Genomic DNA, 22,806 nt, shown 5'->3' with positions numbered 1-22,806 from the left:
CGGTGCATACGCATGCGCAGTTCTGACCTGATCGCAGCGCAGCGAAAAAACCTAGCGTGCGATCAAGTCTGAATTAGGCCCTATCTCCGATTTTGACTATGCAATTTCTCTGGAACTCCCCCAGAGCCCAGAAGCACCGATTGTGACTATATGTACCTTTGATTTTGATTATGTGCAATTGTGAGTATATTTTGTACTAGATAGTATACAATATAGTCAAGATCGACTTGCCTGCACAATCTTTCTTTCCTTGCGATACCGACCCCGCGGGACTGCGCATCGGTATCGCAAGCTGCCTAACACAGTGCGATTTGCAATAACTTTTCCTTGCGATGCGACCAGTCAGATAGTGTTAGCAGCGTCGGGGAAGGGAAACTTCCCTCCGCTGCTGCTGCCTCCCTGCACTCTCCCCTACTGATTGTCATGCTGCTAATCACTGCTGATTGGTCAGCACGGCAGGATCCCCCCCTCCAGCGGCTGCAGGCAATGGCAGCCACTGGTAAGAGTATATCACCCCCTCACCCCAAACCCCTGTGTACCTAGCAGCTCTCCAGGCTCTGAAAACTAAAGTCGCGATGGGCGCGATGTTCCCGATTGATGTTCCGATGTTTGCAAAAAATTTACTTTTTTATGAAATTTTTTTTTCTTTTCTTTTTTTAACTGAAATCATTTTGGATAAGATTAAATTGATATTCTTCACCGAATTCACGCATGAGAAAACCAGACAATTTCTGAGACGTTTTTTTGGGGGAAAAATCATGTTAAGTGGTTAAAGGTGAAAAACACACTAGGTGATATGCTGAGTGTTTCCCCTCCCGGGCCGCCCGACGGCGGGCATACAAACTGCGTGATATCGCTAGCGATAGCGCACAGTGACGTCATGCCGCGAGACTGAGGATCGATCATCTCCGGCTGCATACACACTGTGCGATATAGTGAACTAGCAGGGGGAAAATGCACCTTATAGACATATATAAGCCTGATATAGACATATATATATATATATATATATATATATATATAGATATATAGATATATAGATATATAGATATATAGATATATATATATAGATATATATATATATATATATAGATATATAGATATATATATATATATATATACACATGAGAGATCAGGACCTGGAAGAGACAGCACGAAAGGGCAGATGAGAACTTCCGCCCTTACAGCAACTACAGTTTTATCCATTCTCCGACCGTGAGAGCACTGCGCATGCCCACAGGGGAAATGAGTGACTGAAAAGGCGCATGCGTACTAAGCATGAGATGCACAACCCGGCGCATGCGTACTGGGGTTGACGGCTTACTGAACACGGCGCATGCGCACCGGAGTTGCCCAGCGGCAGAACAATGCGCATGCGCGCTGGGGGATGTTAAACGAGTGACGGACACGGCGCATGCGCGCTGATGGTAGCTTAAGATGAGTGACAGAGCGCGGCGCCCCGTCCCCCCAGTCTGACAGCCGGTACAGTAGTGACGTCACCTCGCGTCACATGACCCGCGCCTTAAGTACAGTAACGGCTACAACATGGCGGCTGCGGGGAGCTAAGCGCGGAGACACCAAGCCCCGGCCCCAGATGCCGCACACCATGAGGGACGCGGCCCGGAGGAAGCGGAGACGGCGGCGGAGGAAGAAGAAGGGCAGGACGTGGGCAGAGGCCGCCAGGACGGTGAGGGAGCCGGCTGTGCACAGGTGTCAGTGACGTGTCCGGGCCCAGGGCATGGGGGGTCACACAGGCGTAACAGTGACTGGGGCATGGGGGGTCACACAGGGGTAACAGTGACCGGGGCATGGGGGGGGGGGTAACAGTGACCGGGGCATGGGGGGGGTCACACAGGGGTAACAGTGACCGGGGCATGGGGGGGGGTCACACAGGGGTAACAGTGACCGGGGCATGGGGGGGGTCACACACGGGTAACAGTGACCGGGCCATGGGGGGGGGTCACACAGGCGTAACAGTGACCGGGGCATGGGGGGTCACACAGGCGTAACAGTGACCGGGGCATGGGGGGTCACACAGGGGTAACAGTGACCGGGGCATGGGGGGTCACACAGGGGTAACAGTGACCGTGGCATGGGGGGGGGGGTCACACAGGGGTAACAGTGACCGTGGCATGGGGGGTCACACAGGGGTAACAGTGACCGGGGCATGGGGGGTCACACAGGGGTAACAGTGACCGGGGCATGGGGGGTCACACAGGGGTAACAGTGACCGGGGCATGGGGGGTCACACAGGGGTAACAGTGACCGGGGCATGGGGGGTCACACAGGGGTAACAGTGACCGGCGCATGGGGGGGTTACATAGGGGTAACAGTGACTGGGGCATGGGGGATTACACAGGGGTATCAGTGACTGGGGCATGGGGGGGTCACACAGGGGTAACAGTGACCAGGGCATGGGGGGTCACACAGGGGTAACAGTGACCGGGGCATGGGGGATTACACAGGGGTAACAATGACCGAGGCATGGGGGGGTCACACAGGGGTAACAGTGACCGGGGCATGGGGGGTCACACAGGGGTAACAGTGACCGTGGCATGGGGGGGGGGGTCACACAGGGGTAACAGTGACCAGGGCATGGGGGGTCACACAGGGGTAACAGTGACCGGGGCATGGGGGGTCACACAGGGCTAACAGTGACCGGGCCATGAGGGGGGGTCACACAGGCGTAACAGTGACCGGGGCATGGGGGGTTACACAGGGGTAACAGTGACCGTGGCATGGGGGGGGGTCACACAGGGGTAACAGTGACCGGGGCATGGGGGGTCACACAGGGGTAACAGTGACCGGGGCATGGGGGGGGTCACACAGGGGTAACAGTGACCGGGGCATGGGGGGTCACACAGGGGTAACAGTGACCGGCGCATGGGGGTGTTACATAGGGGTAACGGTGACTGACCGGGGCATGGGGGATTACACAGGGGTAACAGTGACTGGGGCATGGGGGGGTCACACAGGGGTAACAGTGACCAGGGCATGGGGGGTCACACAGGGGTAACAGTGACCGGGGCATGGGGGATTACACAGGGGTAATAATGACCGAGGCATGGGGGGGTCACACGGGTAACAGTGACCGGGGCATGGGGGGTCACACAGTGGTAACAGTGACCGGGGCATGGGTGGTCACACAGAGGTAACAGTGACCGGGGCATGGGTGGTCACACAGAGGTAACAGTGACCGGGGCACGGGGGTTCACACAGGGGTAACAGTGACTGACCGGGGCATGGGGGATTAGACAGGGGTAACAGTGACTGACCGGGGCATGGGGGATTACACAGGGGTAACAGTGACCGGGGCATGGGGGGGTCACACGGGGGTAACAGTGACTGGGGCATGGGGGGGTCACACGGGGGTAACAGTGACCGGGGCATCGGGGGGTTACACGGGGGTAACAGTGACCGGGGCATCGGGGGGTTACACAGGGGTAACAGTGACTGACCGGGGCATGGGGGATTACACAGGGGTAACAGTGACTGACCGGGGCATGGGGGATTACACAGGGGTAACAGTGACTGACCGGGGCATGGGGGATTACACAGGGGTAACAGTGACCGGGGCATGGGGGGGTCACACAGGGGTAACAGTGACCGGGGCATGGGGGATTACACAGGGGTAACAGTGACCGAGGCATGGGGGGGTCACACAGGGGTAACAGTGACCGGGGCATGGGGAGGTCACACAGTGGTAACAGTGACCGGGGCATGGGTGGTCACACAGAGGTAACAGTGACCGGGGCACGGGGGTTCACACAGGGGTAACAGTGACCGGGGCACGGGGGTTCACACAGGGGTAACAGTGACTGACCGGGGCATGGGGGATTACACAGGGGTAACAGTGACCGGGGCATGGGGGGGGTCACACGGGGGTAACAGTGACTGGGGCATGGGGGGGTCACACGGGGGTAACAGTGACCGGGGCATCGGGGGGTTACACAGGGGTAACAGTGACTGACCGGGGCATGGGGGATTACACAGGGGTAACAGTGACTGACCGGGGCATGGGGGATTACACAGGGGTAACAGTGACTGACCGGGGCATGGGGGATTACACAGGGGTAACAGTGACTGACCGGGGCATGAGGGATTACACAGGGGTAACAGTGACCGGCGCATGGGGGGTCACACGGGGGTAACTGTGACCGGCGCATGGGGGGTCACACGGGGGTAACTGTGACCGGGGCATGGGGGGTCACACGGGTGTAACAGTGACCGGGGCAATGGGGGGGTCACACCGGGGTAACAGTGACCGGGGCATGGGGGGGTCACACGGGGGTTACAGTGACCGGGGCATGGGGGGTCACACGGGGGTAACAGTGACTGACCGGGTCATGGGGGTGTTACACGGGGGTAACAGTGACCGGGGCATGGGGGTGTTACACAGGGGTAACAGTGACCGGGGCAAGGGGGTGTTACACAGGGGTAACAGTGACCGGGGCATGGGGGGGTTACACAGGGGTAACAGTGACCGGGGCATGGGGGGTTACACAGGGGTAACAGTGACCGGGGCATGGGGGGTTACACAGGGGTAACAGTGACCGGGACATGGGGGGGTTGCACAGGGGTAAAAGTGACCGGGGCATGGGGGGGTTACACAGGGGTAACAGTGACCGGGGCATTGGGTTGGTTATACAGGGATAACAGTGACCGGGGCATGGGGGGTCACACAGGGGTAACAGTGACCGGGGCATTGGTAATTACACAGGGGTAACAATGACCGAGGCATGGGGGTTACACAGGGGTAACAGTGACTGACCGAGGCATGGAGGGTTACACAGGGGTAACAGGGACTGACCGAGGCATGGGGTGTTACACAGGGGTAACAGTGACTGACCGAGGCATGGAGGGTTACACAGGGGTAACAGGGACTGACCGAGGCATGGAGGGTTACACAGGGGTAACAGGGACTGACCGAGGCATGGGGTGTTACACAGGGGTAACAGTGACTGACCGAGGCATGGGGGGTTACACAGATAACAGTGACTGACCGGGGCATGGGGGGTTACACAGGGGTAACAGTGACCAGGGCATGGGGGGTTATACAGGGGTAACAGTGACCGGGGCATGGGGGGTTACACAGGGGTAACAGTGACTGGGGCATGGGGGGTTACACAGGGGTAACAGTGACTGACCGTAGCATGGGGGGGTTACAAAGGGGTAACAGTGACCGGGGAATGGAGGGTTACACAGGGGTAACAGTGACCGGGGCATGGGCGGTTACACAGGGGTAACAGTGACCGGGGCATGGGCGGTTACACAGGGGTAACAGTGACCGGCGCATGGGGGGGTTACATAGGGGTAACGGTGACTGACCGGGGCATGGGGGGTTACACAGGGATAACTGACTGACCAGGGCATGGGGGGTTACACAGGGGTAACAGTGACCGGGGCATGGGGGGTTACACAGGGGTAACAGTGACCGGGGCATGGGGGGTTACACAGGGGTAACAGTGACCGGGGCATGGGGGGGTTACACAGGGGTAACAGTGACCGGGGCATGGGGGGGTTACACAGGGGTATCAGTGACTGACCGGGGCATAGGGGTTACACAGGGGTAGCAGTGACTGACCGGGGCATGGGGGGTCACACAGGGGTTTCACTGACTGACTGGGGCATGGGGGGTCACACAGGGGTAACAGTGACTGACCGGGTATGGGGGGTCACACAGGGGTAACAGTGACCGGAGCATGGGGGGTTACACAGGGATAACTGACTGACCGGGGCATGGGGGGTTACACAGGGGTAATAGTGACTGACCGGGGTATAGGGGTTATACGGGTAACAGTGACCGGGGCATGGGGGGTTACACAGGGGTAAAAGTGACTGACCGAGGCATGGGGGGTTACACAGGGATAACAGTGACTGGCGGGGACATGGGGGGTTACACGGGGGTAACATTGTCTGACCAGGGCATGGTGGTTTGTAGTCTAATGGGGTAAAGCGGACGGGGCACAGAATGGTAACTGTCTGACAGATCATGTGGTGTATGACAGGGTAACACTGTCTCTGACTGGGCATAGGGGGCACACATAGGGTTATTCCTGTGTCTGCTGGGCTACAGAGGTGCGGGTACAGTGGGTAACACGGTCTCTGATTGGGCATGGATACAATGCGGGGTCAGTGCTGTGTCTTACGGGTGACAGGGATGCAAGGGGTTTTTGCAGTGTCTGATGGGGCAGTTAGGGAAACAAAGGGTTAATGCTGTATGTTACGAGACATGAGGTGTCCGGCGGGGTATAGGGGTAACATGGGTTTAGTGCTGTACCTGATAGAGCACTGGTGAATACAAAGGGTTAATGCTGTCATGTCTGTCTGTCCATGTGGCATGAAAGTGGTTAATGCTGAGACCAACAGATCATGGGACGTTAGAAATTATTAATATAGAGGGATAAAAAGGTGAAATCTGTTTAATAGATATACAAGTGACTGAGGCAGGGTTATTGTATATACTGTACACCATAGTACCTGACTGCTGCTGTGTACAGGGTTATGACAGTATGGACTAGAATGGGTTAACAATGTGTTGTGCGATGTACAAGAAAGGTGGTGTTAATGTCCTGCAGCTGGTTATTGCTTGCAGTGTTGGGTCTGGTGATCTGAAGATAAATGAATGAGTCTTTGACACCAGTTTGAAGGTCAGAGGTTAATTCTGTGTGTGACAGTGCACGGTGCAGGAAGGGGTTACCTGTGGTGTGATGGGTGTAATTCTGTGTGTGACAGTGCATGGTGCAGGAAGGGGTTACCTGTGGTGTGATGGGTGTAATTCTGTGTGTGACAGTGCATGGTGCAGGAAGGGGTTACCTGTGGTGTGATGTGTGTGACAGTGCATAGTGCAGGAAGGGGTTACCTGTGGTGTGGTGTGATGGGTGTAATTCTGTGTGTGACAGTGCATGGTGCAGGAAGGGGTTACCTGTGGTGTGATGTGTGTGACAGTGCATAGTGCAGGAAGGGGTTACCTGTGGTGTGGTGTGATGGGTGTAATTCTGTGTGTGACAGTGCACGGTGCAGGAAGGGGTTACCTGTGGTGTGATGGGTGTAATTCTGTGTGTGACAGTGCATGGTGCAGGAAGGGGTTACCTGTGGTGTGATGGGTGTAATTCTGTGTGTGACAGTGCATGGTGCAGGAAGGGGTTACCTGTGGTGTGATGGGTGTAATTCTGTGTGTGACAGTGCATGGTGCAGGAAGGGGTTACCTGTGGTGTGATGGGTGTAATTCTGTGTGTGACAGTGCATGGTGCAGGAATGGGTTACCTATGGTGTGATGGGTGTAATTCTGTGTGTGACAGAGCACGGTGCAGGAAGGGGTTACCTGTGGTGTGATGGGTGTAATTCTGTGTGTGACAGTGCACGGTGCAGGAAGGGGTTACCTGTGGTGTGATGGGTGTAATTCTGTGTGTGACAGTGCATGGTGCAGGAAGGGGTTACCTGTGGTGTGATGGGTGTAATTCTGTGTGTGACAGTGCATGGTGCAGGAAGGGGTTACCTGTGTTGTGATGGGTGTAATTCTGTGTGTGACAGTGCACGGTGCAGGAAGGGGTTACCTGTGGTGTGATGGGTGTAATTCTGTGTGTGACAGTGCATGGTGCAGGAAGGGGTTACCTATGGTGTGATGGGTGTAATTCTGTGTGTGACAGAGCACGGTGCAGGAAGGGGTTACCTGTGGTGTGATGGGTGTAATTCTGTGTGTGACAGTGCACGGTGCAGGAAGGGGTTACCTATGGTGTGATGGGTGTAATTCTGTGTGTGACAGTGCATGGTGCAGGAAGGGGTTACCTATGGTGTGATGGGTGTAATTCTGTGTGTGACAGTGCATGGTGTAGGAAGGGGTTACCTGTGGTGTGGTGTGATGGGTGTAATTCTGTGTGTGACAGTGCACGGTGCAGGAAGGGGTTACCTATGGTGTGATGGGTGTAATTCTGTGTGTGACAGTGCATGGTGTAGGAAGGGGTTACCTGTGCTGTGGTATGATGGGTGTAATTCTGTGTGTGACAGTGCATAGTGCAGGAAGGGGTTACCTGTGGTGTGATGGGTGTAATTCTGTGTGTGACAGTGCATGGTACAGGAAGGGGTTACCTGTGGTGTGGTGTGATGGCTGTAATTCTGTGTGTGACAGTGCATGGTGCAGGAAGGGGTTACCTGTGGTGTGATGGGTGTAATTCTGTGTGTGACAGTGCATGGTACAGGAAGGGGTTACCTGTGGTGTGATGGGTGCAATTCTGTGTGTGACAGTGCATGGTGCAGGAAGGGGTTACCTGTGGTGTGGTGTGATGGGTGTAATTCTGTGTGTGACAGTGCACGGTGCAGGAAGGGGTTACCTGTGGTGTCTTGGGTGTAATTCTGTGTGTGACAGTGCATGGTACAGGAAGGGGTTACCTGTGGTGTGGTGTGATGGCTGTAATTCTGTGTGTGACAGTGCATGGTGCAGGAAGGGGTTACCTGTGGTGTGATGGGTGTAATTCTGTGTGTGACAGTGCATGGTACAGGAAGGGGTTACCTGTGGTGTGGTGTGATGGGTGTAATTCTGTGTGTGACAGTGCATGGTGCAGGAAGGGGTTACCTGTGGTGTGATGGGTGTAATTCTGTGTGTGACAGTGCATGGTGCAGGAAGGGGTTACCTGTGGTGTGATGGGTGTAATTCTGTGTGTGACAGTGCACGGTGCAGGAAGGGGTTACCTGTGGTGTGGTGTGATGGGTGTAATTCTGTGTGTGACAGTGCATGGTGCAGGAAGGGGTTACCTGTGGTGTCTTGGGTGTAATTCTGTGTGTGACAGTGCAGGGTGCAGGAAGGGGTTACCTGTGGTGTGGTGGGTGTAATTCTGTGTGTGACAGTGCAGGGTGCAGGAAGGGGTTACCTGTGGTGTGATGGGTGTAATTCTGTGTGTGACAGTGCATGGTGCAGGAAGGGGTTACCTGTGGTGTGATGGGTGTAATTCTGTGTGTGACAGTGCACGGTGCAGGAAGGGGTTACCTGTGGTGTGGTGTGATGTGTGTGACAGTGCACGGTGCAGGAAGGGGTTACCTGTGGTGTAATTCTGTGTGTGACAGTGCATGGTGCAGGAAGGGGTTACCTGTGGTGTGGTGTGATGTGTGTAATTCTGTGTGTCAGTGCACGGTGCAGGAAGGGGTTACCTGCGGTGTGATGGGTGTAATTCTGTGTGTGACAGTGCATGTAGCAGGAAGGGGTTACCTGTGGTGTGATGGGTGTAATTCTGTGTGTGACAGTGCACGGTGCAGGAAGGGGTTACCTGTGGTGTGATGGGTGTAATTCTGTGTGTGACAGTGCATGGTGCAGGAAGGGATTACCTGTGGTGTGATGGGTGCAATTCTGTGTGTGACAGTGCATGGTGCAGGAAGGGGTTACCTGTGGTGTAGTGTGATGGGTGTAATTCTGTGTGACAGTACATGGTGCAGGAAGGGGTTACCTGTGGTGTGATGGGTGTAATTCTGTGTGTGACAGTGCACGGTGCAGGAAGGGGTTACATGTGGTGTGATGCGTGTAATTCTGTGTGTGACAGTGCATGGTGCAGGAAGGGGTTACCTGTGGTGTAGTGTGATGGGTGTAATTCTGTGTGACAGTACATGGTGCAGGAAGGGGTTACCTGTGGTGTGATGGGTGTAATTCTGTGTGTGACACTGCATGGTGCAGGAAGCGGTTACTTGTGGTGTGATGGGTGTAATTCTGTGTATGACAGTGCATGGTGCAGGAAGGGGTTACCTGTGGTGTGATGGGTGTAATTCTGTGTGTGACAGTGCACGGTGCAGGAAGGGGTTACCTGTGGTGTGATGGGTGTAATTCTGTGTGTGACAGTGCACAGTGCAGAAAGGGGTTACCTGTGGTGTGATGGGTGTAATTCTGTGTGTGACAGTGCATGGTGCAGAAAGGGGTTACCTGTGGTGTGATGGGTGTAATTCTGTGTGTGACAGTGCACGGTGCAGGAAGGGGTTACCTGTGGTGTGATGGGTGTAATTCTGTGTGACAGTGCATGGTGCAGGAAGGGGTTACCTGTGGTGTGATAGGTGTAATTCTGTGTGTGACAGTGCATGGTGCAGGAAGGGGTTACCTGTGGTGTGATGGGTGTAATTCTGTGTGTGACAGTGCACGGTGCAGGAAGGGGTTACCTGTGGTGTGATGGGTGTAATTCTGTGTGTGACAGTGCATGGTGCAGGAAGGGGTTACCTGTGATGTGATGGGTGTAATTCTGTGTGTGACAGTGCACGGTGCAGGAAGGGGTTACCTGTGGTGTAGTGTGAAGGGTGTAATTCTGTGTGTGACAGTGCATGGTGCAGGAAGGGGTTACCAGTGGTGTGATGGGTGTAATTCTGTGTGTGACAGTGCACGATGCAGGAAGGGGTTACCTGTGGTGTGATGTGTGTGACAGTGCATGGTGCAGGAAGGGGTTACCTGTGGTGTGATGGGTGTAATTCTGTGTGTGACAGTGCATGGTGCAGAAAGGGGTTACCTGTGGTGTGATGGGTGTAATTCTGTGTGTGACAGTGCACGGTGCAGGAAGGGGTTACCTGTGGTGTGATGGGTGTAATTCTGTGTGACAGTGCATGGTACAGGAAGGGGTTACCTGTGGTGTGGTGTGATGGGTGTAATTCTGTGTGACAGTGCACGGTACAGGAAGGGGTTACCTGTGGTGTGATGGGTGTAATTCTGTGTATGACAGTGCATGGTGCAGAAAGGGGTTACCTGTGGTGTGATGGGTGTAATTCTCTGTGACAGTGCATGGTGCAGGAAGGGGTTACCTGTGGTGTGATGTGTGTGACAGTGCATGGTGCAGGAAGGGGTTACCTGTGGTGTGATGGGTGTAATTCTGTGTGTGACAGTGCATGATGCAGGAAGGGGTTACCTGTGGTGTGATGGGTGTAATTCTGTGTGTGACAGTGCACGGTGCAGGAAGGGGTTACCTGTGGTGTGATGGGTGTAATTCTGTGTGTGACAGTGCATGGTGCAGGAAGGGGTTACCTGTGGTGTAGTGTGATGGGTGTAATTCTGTGTGACAGTACATGGTGCAGGAAGGGGTTACCTGTGGTGTGATGGGTGTAATTCTGTGTGTGACAGTGCACGGTGCAGGAAGGGGTTACATGTGGTGTGATGCGTGTAATTCTGTGTGTGACAGTGCATGGTGCAGGAAGGGGTTACCTGTGGTGTAGTGTGATGGGTGTAATTCTGTGTGACAGTACATGGTGCAGGAAGGGGTTACCTGTGGTGTGATGGGTGTAATTCTGTGTGTGACACTGCATGGTGCAGGAAGCGGTTACTTGTGGTGTGATGGGTGTAATTCTGTGTATGACAGTGCATGGTGCAGGAAGGGGTTACCTGTGGTGTGATGGGTGTAATTCTGTGTGTGACAGTGCACGGTGCAGGAAGGGGTTACCTGTGGTGTGATGGGTGTAATTCTGTGTGTGACAGTGCACAGTGCAGAAAGGGGTTACCTGTGGTGTGATGGGTGTAATTCTGTGTGTGACAGTGCATGGTGCAGAAAGGGGTTACCTGTGGTGTGATGGGTGTAATTCTGTGTGTGACAGTGCACGGTGCAGGAAGGGGTTACCTGTGGTGTGATGGGTGTAATTCTGTGTGACAGTGCATGGTGCAGGAAGGGGTTACCTGTGGTGTGATAGGTGTAATTCTGTGTGTGACAGTGCACGATGCAGGAAGGGGTTACCTGTGGTGTGATAGGTGTAATTCTGTGTGTGACAGTGCATGGTGCAGGAAGGGGTTACCTGTGATGTGATGGGTGTAATTCTGTGTGTGACAGTGCACGGTGCAGGAAGGGGTTACCTGTGGTGTAGTGTGAAGGGTGTAATTCTGTGTGTGACAGTGCATGGTGCAGGAAGGGGTTACCAGTGGTGTGATGGGTGTAATTCTGTGTGTGACAGTGCACGATGCAGGAAGGGGTTACCTGTGGTGTGATGTGTGTGACAGTGCATGGTGCAGGAAGGGGTTACCTGTGGTGTGATGGGTGTAATTCTGTGTGTGACAGTGCATGGTGCAGGAAGGGGTTACCTGTGGTGTCTTGGGTGTAATTCTGTGTGTGACAGTGCATGGTACAGGAAGGGGTTACCTGTGGTGTGGTGTGATGGGTGTAATTCTGTGTGTGACAGTGCATGGTGCAGGAAGGGGTTACCTGTGGTGTGATGGGTGTAATTCTGTGTGTGACAGTGCACGATGCAGGAAGGGGTTACCTGTGGTGTGATAGGTGTAATTCTGTGTGTGACAGTGCACGGTGCAGGAAGGGGTTACCTGTGGTGTGATGGCTGTAATTCTGTGTGTGACAGTGCATGGTGCAGGAAGGGGTTACCTGTGGTGTGTTGTGATGGGTGTAATTCTGTGTGTGACAGTGCATGGTGCAGGAAGGGGTTACCTGTGTTGTGATGGGTGTAATTCTGTGTGTGACAGTACATGGTGCAGGAAGTGGTTACCTGTGGTGTGATGGGTGTAATTCTGTGTGTGACCGTGCACGGTGTAGGAAGAGGTTACCTTTGGTATGTTGTGATGTGTGTAATTCTGTGTGTGACACTGCATGGTGCAGGAAGCGGTTACTTGTGGTGTGATGGGTGTAATTCTGTGTGTGACCGTGCACGGTTCAGGAAGAGGTTACCTCTGGTGTGGTGTGATGTGTGTAATTCTGTGTGTGACAGTGCATGGTACAGGAAGGGGTTACCTGTGGTGTGATGGGTGTAATTCTGTGTGTGACAGTGCACGGTGCAGGAAGAGGTTACCTCTGGTGTGGTGTGATGTGTGTAATTCTGTGTGTGACAGTGCATGGTACAGGAAGGGGTTACCTGTGGTGTGATGGGTGTAATTCTGTGTGTGACAGTGCATGGTGCAGGAAGGGGTTACCTGTGGTGTGATGGGTGTAATTCTGTGTGTGACAGTGCATGGTGCAGGAAGGGGTTACCTGTGGTGTGATGGGAGTAATTCTGTGTGTGACAGTGCATGGTGCAGGAAGGGGTTACCTGTGGTGTGATGGGTGTAATTCTGTGTGTGACAGTGCACGGTGCAGGAAGGGGTTACCTGTGGTGTGTTGTGATGTGTGTAATTCTGTGTGTGACAGTGCATGATGCAGTAAGGGGTTACCTGTGGTGTGGTGTGATGGGTGTAATTCTGTGTGTGACAGTGCATGGTGCAGGAAGGGCTAACCTGTGGTGTGATGGGTGTTATTCTGTGTGTGACAGTGCATGGTGCAGGAAGGGGTTACCTGTGGTGTGATGGGTGTAATTCTGTGTGTGACAGTGCACGGTGCAGGAAGGGGTTACCTGTGGTGTGGTGTGATGGGTGTAATTCTGTGTGTGACAGTGCATGGTGCAGGAAGGGGTTACCTGTGTTGTGATGGGTGTAATTCTGTGTGTGACGGTGCAGGAAGCGGTTACTTGTGGTGTGATGTGTGTAATTCTGTGTGTGACAGTGCATGGTGCAGGAAGAGGTTACCTTTGGTATGTTGTGATGTGTGTAATTCTGTGTGTGACAGTGCATGGTGCAGGAAGGGGTTACCTGTGTTGTGATGGGTGTAATTCTGTGTGTGACAGTGCACGGTGCAGGAAGCGGTTACCTGTGGTGTGATGGGTGTAATTCTGTGTGTGACAGTGCACGGTGCAGGAAGGGGTTACCTGTGGTGTGATGGGTGTAATTCTGTGTGTGACAGAGCACGGTGCAGGAAGGGGTTACCTGTGGTGTGATGGGTGTAATTCTGTGTGTGACAGTGCATGGTGCAGGAAGGGGTTACCTGTGGTGTGATGGGTGTAATTCTGTGTGTGACAGTGCATGGTGCAGGAAGGGGTTACCTGTGGTGTGATGGGTGTAATTCTGTGTGTGACAGTGCATGATGCAGGAAGGGGTTACCTGTGGTGTGATGGGTGTAATTCTGTGTGTGACAGAACACGGTGCAGGAAGGGGTTACCTGTGGTGTGATGGGTGTAATTCTGTGTGTGACAGTGCACAGTGCAGGAAGGGGTTACTTGTGGTGTGATGGGTGTAATTCTGTGTGTGACAGTGCATGGTGTAGGAAGGGGTTACCTGTGCTGTGGTATGATGGGTGTAATTCTGTGTGTGACAGTGCATAGTGCAGGAAGGGGTTACCTGTGGTGTGATGTGTGTGACAGTGCACGGTGCAGGAAGGGGTTACCTGTGGTGTCTTGGGTGTAATTCTGTGTGTGACAGTGCATGGTACAGGAAGGGGTTACCTGTGGTGTGGTGTGATGGCTGTAATTCTGTGTGTGACAGTGCATGGTGCAGGAAGGGGTTACCTGTGGTGTGATGGGTGTAATTCTGTGTGTGACAGTGCATGGTACAGGAAGGGGTTACCTGTGGTGTGGTGTGATGGGTGTAATTCTGTGTGTGACAGTGCATGGTGCAGGAAGGGGTTACCTGTGGTGTGATGGGTGTAATTCTGTGTGTGACAGTGCATGGTGCAGGAAGGGGTTACCTGTGGTGTGATGGGTGTAATTCTGTGTGTGACAGTGCACGGTGCAGGAAGGGGTTACCTGTGGTGTGGTGTGATGGGTGTAATTCTGTGTGTGACAGTGCATGGTGCAGGAAGGGGTTACCTGTGGTGTCTTGGGTGTAATTCTGTGTGTGACAGTGCAGGGTGCAGGAAGGGGTTACCTGTGGTGTGGTGGGTGTAATTCTGTGTGTGACAGTGCAGGGTGCAGGAAGGGGTTACCTGTGGTGTGATGGGTGTAATTCTGTGTGTGACAGTGCATGGTGCAGGAAGGGGTTACCTGTGGTGTGATGGGTGTAATTCTGTGTGTGACAGTGCACGGTGCAGGAAGGGGTTACCTGTGGTGTGGTGTGATGTGTGTGACAGTGCACGGTGCAGGAAGGGGTTACCTGTGGTGTAATTCTGTGTGTGACAGTGCATGGTGCAGGAAGGGGTTACCTGTGGTGTGGTGTGATGTGTGTAATTCTGTGTGTCAGTGCACGGTGCAGGAAGGGGTTACCTGCGGTGTGATGGGTGTAATTCTGTGTGTGACAGTGCATGTAGCAGGAAGGGGTTACCTGTGGTGTGATGGGTGTAATTCTGTGTGTGACAGTGCACGGTGCAGGAAGGGGTTACCTGTGGTGTGATGGGTGTAATTCTGTGTGTGACAGTGCATGGTGCAGGAAGGGATTACCTGTGGTGTGATGGGTGCAATTCTGTGTGTGACAGTGCATGGTGCAGGAAGGGGTTACCTGTGGTGTAGTGTGATGGGTGTAATTCTGTGTGACAGTACATGGTGCAGGAAGGGGTTACCTGTGGTGTGATGGGTGTAATTCTGTGTGTGACAGTGCACGGTGCAGGAAGGGGTTACATGTGGTGTGATGCGTGTAATTCTGTGTGTGACAGTGCATGGTGCAGGAAGGGGTTACCTGTGGTGTAGTGTGATGGGTGTAATTCTGTGTGACAGTACATGGTGCAGGAAGGGGTTACCTGTGGTGTGATGGGTGTAATTCTGTGTGTGACACTGCATGGTGCAGGAAGCGGTTACTTGTGGTGTGATGGGTGTAATTCTGTGTATGACAGTGCATGGTGCAGGAAGGGGTTACCTGTGGTGTGATGGGTGTAATTCTGTGTGTGACAGTGCACGGTGCAGGAAGGGGTTACCTGTGGTGTGATGGGTGTAATTCTGTGTGTGACAGTGCACAGTGCAGAAAGGGGTTACCTGTGGTGTGATGGGTGTAATTCTGTGTGTGACAGTGCATGGTGCAGAAAGGGGTTACCTGTGGTGTGATGGGTGTAATTCTGTGTGTGACAGTGCACGGTGCAGGAAGGGGTTACCTGTGGTGTGATGGGTGTAATTCTGTGTGACAGTGCATGGTACAGGAAGGGGTTACCTGTGGTGTGGTGTGATGGGTGTAATTCTGTGTGACAGTGCACGGTACAGGAAGGGGTTACCTGTGGTGTGATGGGTGTAATTCTGTGTATGACAGTGCATGGTGCAGAAAGGGGTTACCTGTGGTGTGATGGGTGTAATTCTCTGTGACAGTGCATGGTGCAGGAAGGGGTTACCTGTGGTGTGATGGGTGTAATTCTGTGTGTGACAGTGCATGATGCAGGAAGGGGTTACCTGTGGTGTGATGGGTGTAATTCTGTGTGTGACAGTGCACGGTGCAGGAAGGGGTTACCTGTGGTGTGATGGGTGTAATTCTGTGTGTGACAGTGCATGGTGCAGGAAGGGGTTACCTGTGGTGTAGTGTGATGGGTGTAATTCTGTGTGACAGTACATGGTGCAGGAAGGGGTTACCTGTGGTGTGATGGGTGTAATTCTGTGTGTGACAGTGCACGGTGCAGGAAGGGGTTACCTGTGGTGTAGTGTGATGGGTGTAATTCTGTGTGACAGTACATGGTGCAGGAAGGGGTTACCTGTGGTGTGATGGGTGTAATTCTGTGTGTGACAGTGCACGGTGCAGGAAGGGGTTACCTGTGGTGTAGTGTGATGGGTGTAATTCTGTGTGACAGTACATGGTGCAGGAAGGGGTTACCTGTGGTGTGATGGGTGTAATTCTGTGTGTGACAGTGCACGGTGCAGGAAGGGGTTACCTGTGGTGTGATGGGTGTAATTCTGTGTGTGACAGTGCACAGTGCAGAAAGGGGTTACCTGTGGTGTGATGGGTGTAATTCTGTGTGTGACAGTGCATGGTGCAGAAAGGGGTTACCTGTGGTGTGATGGGTGTAATTCTGTGTGTGACAGTGCACGGTGCAGGAAGGGGTTACCTGTGGTGTGATGGGTGTAATTCTGTGTGACAGTGCATGGTGCAGGAAGGGGTTACCTGTGGTGTGATAGGTGTAATTCTGTGTGTGACAGTGCACGGTGCAGGAAGGGGTTACCTGTGGTGTGATAGGTGTAATTCTGTGTGTGACAGTGCACGGTGCAGGAAGGGGTTACCTGTGGTGTGATAGGTGTAATTCTGTGTGTGACAGTGCATGGTGCAGGAAGGGGTTACCTGTGATGTGATGGGTGTAATTCTGTGTGTGACAGTGCACGGTGCAGGAAGGGGTTACCTGTGGTGTAGTGTGAAGGGTGTAATTCTGTGTGTGACAGTGCATGGTGCAGGAAGGGGTTACCAGTGGTGTGATGGGTGTAATTCTGTGTGTGACAGTGCACGATGCAGGAAGGGGTTACCTGTGGTGTGATGTGTGTGACAGTGCATGGTGCAGGAAGGGGTTACCTGTGGTGTGATGGGTGTAATTCTGTGTGTGACAGTGCATGGTGCAGGAAGGGGTTACCTGTGGTGTCTTGGGTGTAATTCTGTGTGTGACAGTGCATGGTACAGGAAGGGGTTACCTGTGGTGTGGTGTGATGGGTGTAATTCTGTGTGTGACAGTGCATGGTGCAGGAAGGGGTTACCTGTGGTGTGATGGGTGTAATTCTGTGTGTGACAGTGCACGATGCAGGAAGGGGTTACCTGTGGTGTGATAGGTGTAATTCTGTGTGTGACAGTGCACGGTGCAGGAAGGGGTTACCTGTGGTGTGATGGCTGTAATTCTGTGTGTGACAGTGCATGGTGCAGGAAGGGGTTACCTGTGGTGTGTTGTGATGGGTGTAATTCTGTGTGTGACAGTGCATGGTGCAGGAAGGGGTTACCTGTGTTGTGATGGGTGTAATTCTGTGTGTGACAGTACATGGTGCAGGAAGTGGTTACCTGTGGTGTGATGGGTGTAATTCTGTCTGTGACCGTGCACGGTGTAGGAAGAGGTTACCTTTGGTATGTTGTGATGTGTGTAATTCTGTGTGTGACACTGCATGGTGCAGGAAGCGGTTACTTGTGGTGTGATGGGTGTAATTCTGTGTGTGACAGTGCATGGTACAGGAAGGGGTTACCTGTGGTGTGGTGTGATGGGTGTAATTCTGTGTATGACAGTGCATGGTGCAGGAAGGGGTTACCTGTGGTGTGATGGGTGTAATTCTGTGTGTGACAGTGCACGGTTCAGGAAGAGGTTACCTCTGGTGTGGTGTGATGTGTGTAATTCTGTGTGTGACAGTGCATGGTACAGGAAGGGGTTACCTGTGGTGTGATGGGTGTAATTCTGTGTGTGACAGTGCACGGTGCAGGAAGAGGTTACCTCTGGTGTGGTGTGATGTGTGTAATTCTGTGTGTGACAGTGCATGGTACAGGAAGGGGTTAACTGTGGTGTGATGGGTGTAATTCTGTGTGTGACAGTGCATGGTGCAGGAAGGGGTTACCTGTGGTGTGATGGGTGTAATTCTGTGTGTGACAGTGCATGGTGCAGGAAGGGGTTACCTGTGGTGTGATGGGTGTAATTCTGTGTATGACAGTGCATGGTGCAGGAAGGGGTTACCTGTGGTGTGATGGGTGTAATTCTGTGTGTGACAGTGCATGGTGCAGGAAGGGGTTACCTGTGGTGTGATGGGTGTAATTCTGTGTATGACAGTGCATGGTGCAGAAAGGGGTTACCTGTGGTGTGATGGGTGTAATTCTGTGTGTGACAGTGCATGGTGCAGGAAGGGGTTACCTGTGGTGTGATGTGTGTGACAGTGCACGGTGCAGGAAGGGGTTACCTGTGGTGTGATGGGTGTAATTCTGTGTGTGACAGTGCATGGTGCAGGAAGGGGTTACCTGTGGTGTGATGGGTGTTATTCTGTGTGTGACAGTGCATGATGCAGGAAGGGGTTACCTGTGGTGTGATGGGTGTTATTCTGTGTGTGACAGTGCACGGTGCAGGAAGGGGTTACCTGTGGTGTGATGGGTGTTATTCTGTGTGTGACAGTGCACGGTGCAGGAAGGGGTTACCTGTGGTGTGATGGGTGTAATTCTGTGTGTGACAGTGCATGGTGCAGGAAGGGGTTACCTGTGGTGTGATGGGTGTAATTCTGTGTGTGACAGTGCATGGTGCAGGAAGGGGTTACCTGTGGTGTGATGGGTGTAATTCTGTGTGTGACAGTGCATGGTGCAGGAAGGGGTTACCTGTGGTGTGATGGGTGTAATTCTGTGTGTGACAGTGCATGGTGCAGGAAGGGGTTACCTGTGGTGTGATGGGTGTAATTCTGTGTGTGACAGTGCACGGTGCAGGAAGGGGTTACCTGTGGTGTGATGGGTGTAATTCTGTGTGTGACAGTGCACGATGCAGTAAGGGGTTACCTGTGGTGTGTTGTGATGTGTGTAATTCTGTGTGTGACAGTGCACGGTGCAGGAAGGGGTTACCTGTGGTGTGGTGTGATGGGTGTAATTCTGTGTGTGACAGTGCATGGTGCAGGAAGGGGTTACCTGTGTTGTGATGGGTGTAATTCTGTGTGTGACCGTGCACGGTGCAGGAAGCGGTTACTTGTGGTGTGATGTGTGTAATTCTGTGTGTGACAGTGCATGGTGCAGGAAGAGGTTACCTTTGGTATGTTGTGATGTGTGTAATTCTGTGTGTGACAGTGCATGGTGCAGGAAGGGGTTACCTGTGTTGTGATGGGTGTAATTCTGTGTGTGACAGTGCACGGTGCAGGAAGCGGTTACTTGTGGTGTGATGGGTGTAATTCTGTGTGTGACAGTGCACGGTGCAGGAAGGGGTTACCTGTGGTGTGATGGGTGTAATTCTGTGTGTGACAGTGCACGGTGCAGGAAGGGGTTACCTGTGGTGTGATGGGTGTAATTCTGTGTGTGACAGAGCACGGTGCAGGAAGGGGTTACCTGTGGTGTGATGGGTGTAATTCTGTGTGTGACAGTGCATGGTGCAGGAAGGGGTTACCTGTGGTGTGATGGGTGTAATTCTGTGTGTGACAGTGCATGGTGCAGGAAGGGGTTACCTGTGGTGTGATGGGTGTAATTCTGTGTGTGACAGTGCATGATGCAGGAAGGGGTTACCTGTGGTGTGATGGGTGTAATTCTGTGTGTGACAGAACACGGTGCAGGAAGGGGTTACCTGTGGTGTGATGGGTGTAATTCTGTGTGTGACAGTGCACAGTGCAGGAAGGGGTTACTTGTGGTGTGATGGGTGTAATTCTGTGTGTGACAGTGCATGGTGCAGGAAGGGGTTACCTGTGTTGTGATGGGTGTAATTCTGTGTGTGACAGTGCATGGTGCAGGAAGGGGTTACCTGTGTTGTGATGGGTGTAATTCTGTGTGTGACAGTGCACGGTGCAGGAAGGGGTTACCTGTGGTGTGATGGGTGTAATTCTGTGTATGACAGTGCATGGTGCAGGAAGGGGTTACCTGTGGTGTGATGGGTGTAATTCTGTGTGTGACAGTGCACGGTGCAGTAAGGGGTTACCTGTGGTGTGTTGTGATGGGTGTAATTCTGTGTGTGACAGTGCATGGTGCAGGAAGGGGTTACCTGTGGTGTGATGGGTGTAATTCTGTGTGTGACAGTGCACGATGCAGTAAGGGGTTACCTGTGGTGTGATGTGTGTAATTCTGTGTGTGACAGTGCATGGTGCAGGAAGGGGTTACCTGTGTTGTGATGGGTGTAGTTCTGTGTGACAGTGCATGGTGCAGGAAGGGGTTACCTGTGGTGTAATTCTGTGTGTGACCGTGCACGGTGCAGGAAGAGGTTACCTTTGGTATGTTGTGATGTGTGTAATTCTGTGTGTGACAGTGCATGGTGCAGGAAGTGGTTACCTGTGGTGTGGTGTGATGGGTGTAATTCTGTGTGTGACAGTGCACGGTGCAGGAAGGGGTTACCTGTGGTGTGATGGGTGTAATTCTGTGTGTGACAGTGCATGGTGCAGGAAGGGGTTACCTGTGGTGTGATGGGTGTAATTCTGTGTGTGACAGTGCATGGTACAGGAAGGGGTTACCTGTGGTGTGATGGGTGTAATTCTGTGTGTGACAGTGCACGGTGCAGGAAGGGGTTACCTGTGGTGTGATGGGTGTAATTCTGTGTGTGACGGTGCACGGTGCAGGAAGGGGTTACCTGTGGTGTGATGGGTGTAATTCTGTGTGTGACAGTGCACGGTGCAGGAAGGGGTTACCTGTGGTGTGATGGGTGTAATTCTGTGTGTGACAGTGCACGGTGCAGGAAGGGGTTACCTGTGGTGTGATGGGTGTAATTCTGTGTGTGACAGTGCACGGTGCAGGAAGGGGTTACCTGTGGTGTGATGGGTGTAATTCTGTGTGTGACAGTGCATGGTGCAGGAAGGGGTTACCTGTGGTGTGGTGTGATGGGTGTAATTCTGTGTGTGACAGTGCATGGTGCAGGAAGGGGTTACCTGTGGTGTGATGGGTGTAATTCTGTGTGTGACAGTGCATGGTGCAGGAAGGGGTTACCTGTGGTGTGGTGTGATGGGTGTAATTCTGTGTGTGACAGTGCATGGTGCAGGAAGGGGTTACCTGTGGTGTGGTATGATGGGTGTAATTCTGTGTGTGACAGTGCACGGTGCAGGAAGGGGTTACCTGTGTTGTGATGGGAGTAATTCTGTGTGTGACAGTGCACGGTGCAGGAAGGGGTTACCTGTGGTGTGGTATGATGGGTGTAATTCTGTGTGACAGTGCAGGAAGGGGTTACCTGTGGTGTGGTATGATGGGTGTAATTCTGTGTGTGACAGTGCATGGTGCAGGAAGGGGTTACCTGTGGTGTGTTGTGATGGGTGTAATTCTGTGTGTGACAGTGCACGGTGCAGGAAGGGGTTACCTGTGGTGTGGTGTGATGGGTGTAATTCTGTGTGTGACAGTGCACGGTGCAGCAAGGGGTTACCTGTGGTGTGATGGGTGTAATTCTGTGTGTGACAGTGCACGGTGAAGGAAGGGGTTACCTGTGGTGTGATGGGTGTAATTCTGTGTGTGACAGTGCATGGTGCAGGAAGGGGTTACCTGTGGTGTGATGGGTGTAATTCTGTGTGTGACAGTGCATGGTGCAGGAAGGGGTTACCTGTGGTGTGGTGTGATGGGTGTAATTCTGTGTGTGACACTGCACGGTGCAGGAAGGGGTTACCTGTGGTGTGATGTGTGTGACAGTGCATGGTGCAGGAAGGGGTTACCTGTGGTGTGATGGGTGTGACAGTGCATGGTGCAGGAAGGGGTTACCTGTGGTGTGATGTGTGTGACAGTGCATGGTGCAGGAAGGGGTTACCTGTGGTGTGATGGGTGTAATTCTGTGTGTGACAGTGCATGGTGCAGGAAGGGGTTACCTGTGGTGTGTTGTGATGGGTGTAATTCTGTGTGTGACAGTGCACGGTGCAGGAAGGGGTTACCTGTGGTGTGATGGGTGTGACAGTGCATGGTGCAGGAAGGGGTTACCTGTGGTGTGATGGGTGTGACAGTGCATGGTGCAGGAAGGGGTTACCTGTGGTGTGATGTGTGTGACAGTGCATGGTGCAGGAAGGGGTTACCTGTGGTGTGAAGTGTGTGACAGTGCATGGTACAGGAAGGGGTTACCTGTGGTGTGTTGTGATGGGTGTAGTTCTGTGTGTGACAGTGCATGGTGCAGGAAGGGGTTACCTGTGGTGTGTTGTGATGGGTGTAGTTCTGTGTGTGACAGTGCATGGTGCAGGAAGGGGTTACCTGTGGTGTGATGGGTGTAATTCTGTGTGTGACAGTGCATGGTGCAGGAAGGGGTTACCTGTGGTGTGATGGGTGTAATTCTGTGTGTGACAGTGCACGGTGCAGGAAGGGGTTACCTGTGGTGTGATGGGTGTAATTCTGTGTGTGACAGTGCACGGTGCAGGAAGGGGTTACCTGTGGTGTGATGGGTGTAATTCTGTGTGTGACAGTGCACGGTGCAGGAAGGGGTTACCTGTGGTGTGATGGGTGTAATTCTGTGTGTGACAGTGCACGGTGCAGGAAGGGGTTACCTGTGGTGTGATGGGTGTAATTCTGTGTGTGACAGTGCACGGTGCAGGAAGGGGTTACCTGTGGTGTGATGG

General features: G+C 53.2%; 1 protein-coding gene across 3 annotated transcripts in view; it reads left to right on the top strand.

Moving 5' to 3' along the window:
* The first annotated feature begins 1,412 nt into the window (after window positions 1-1,412).
* Window positions 1,413-22,806, top strand: part of ASXL2 (ASXL transcriptional regulator 2) — a 114,198-nt gene continuing 92,804 nt past the window's right edge. For all 3 annotated transcript variants that reach the window (XR_010175804.1, XM_063914963.1, XM_063914962.1), the window contains exon 1: window positions 1,413-1,687. Coding sequence is in view for 2 of the 3 variants with exons in the window: in XM_063914963.1 (XP_063771033.1) it covers window positions 1,511-1,687 (177 nt within the window). In the remaining variant the exon portion in view is untranslated. The remainder of the gene's footprint in view (window positions 1,688-22,806) is intronic.

This window comes from Pseudophryne corroboree, chromosome 4, assembly GCF_028390025.1.
Source record: "Pseudophryne corroboree isolate aPseCor3 chromosome 4, aPseCor3.hap2, whole genome shotgun sequence".
Classification (NCBI taxonomy): domain Eukaryota; kingdom Metazoa; phylum Chordata; class Amphibia; order Anura; family Myobatrachidae; genus Pseudophryne; species Pseudophryne corroboree.
This window is presented reverse-complemented; position numbering and strand designations above follow the sequence as displayed.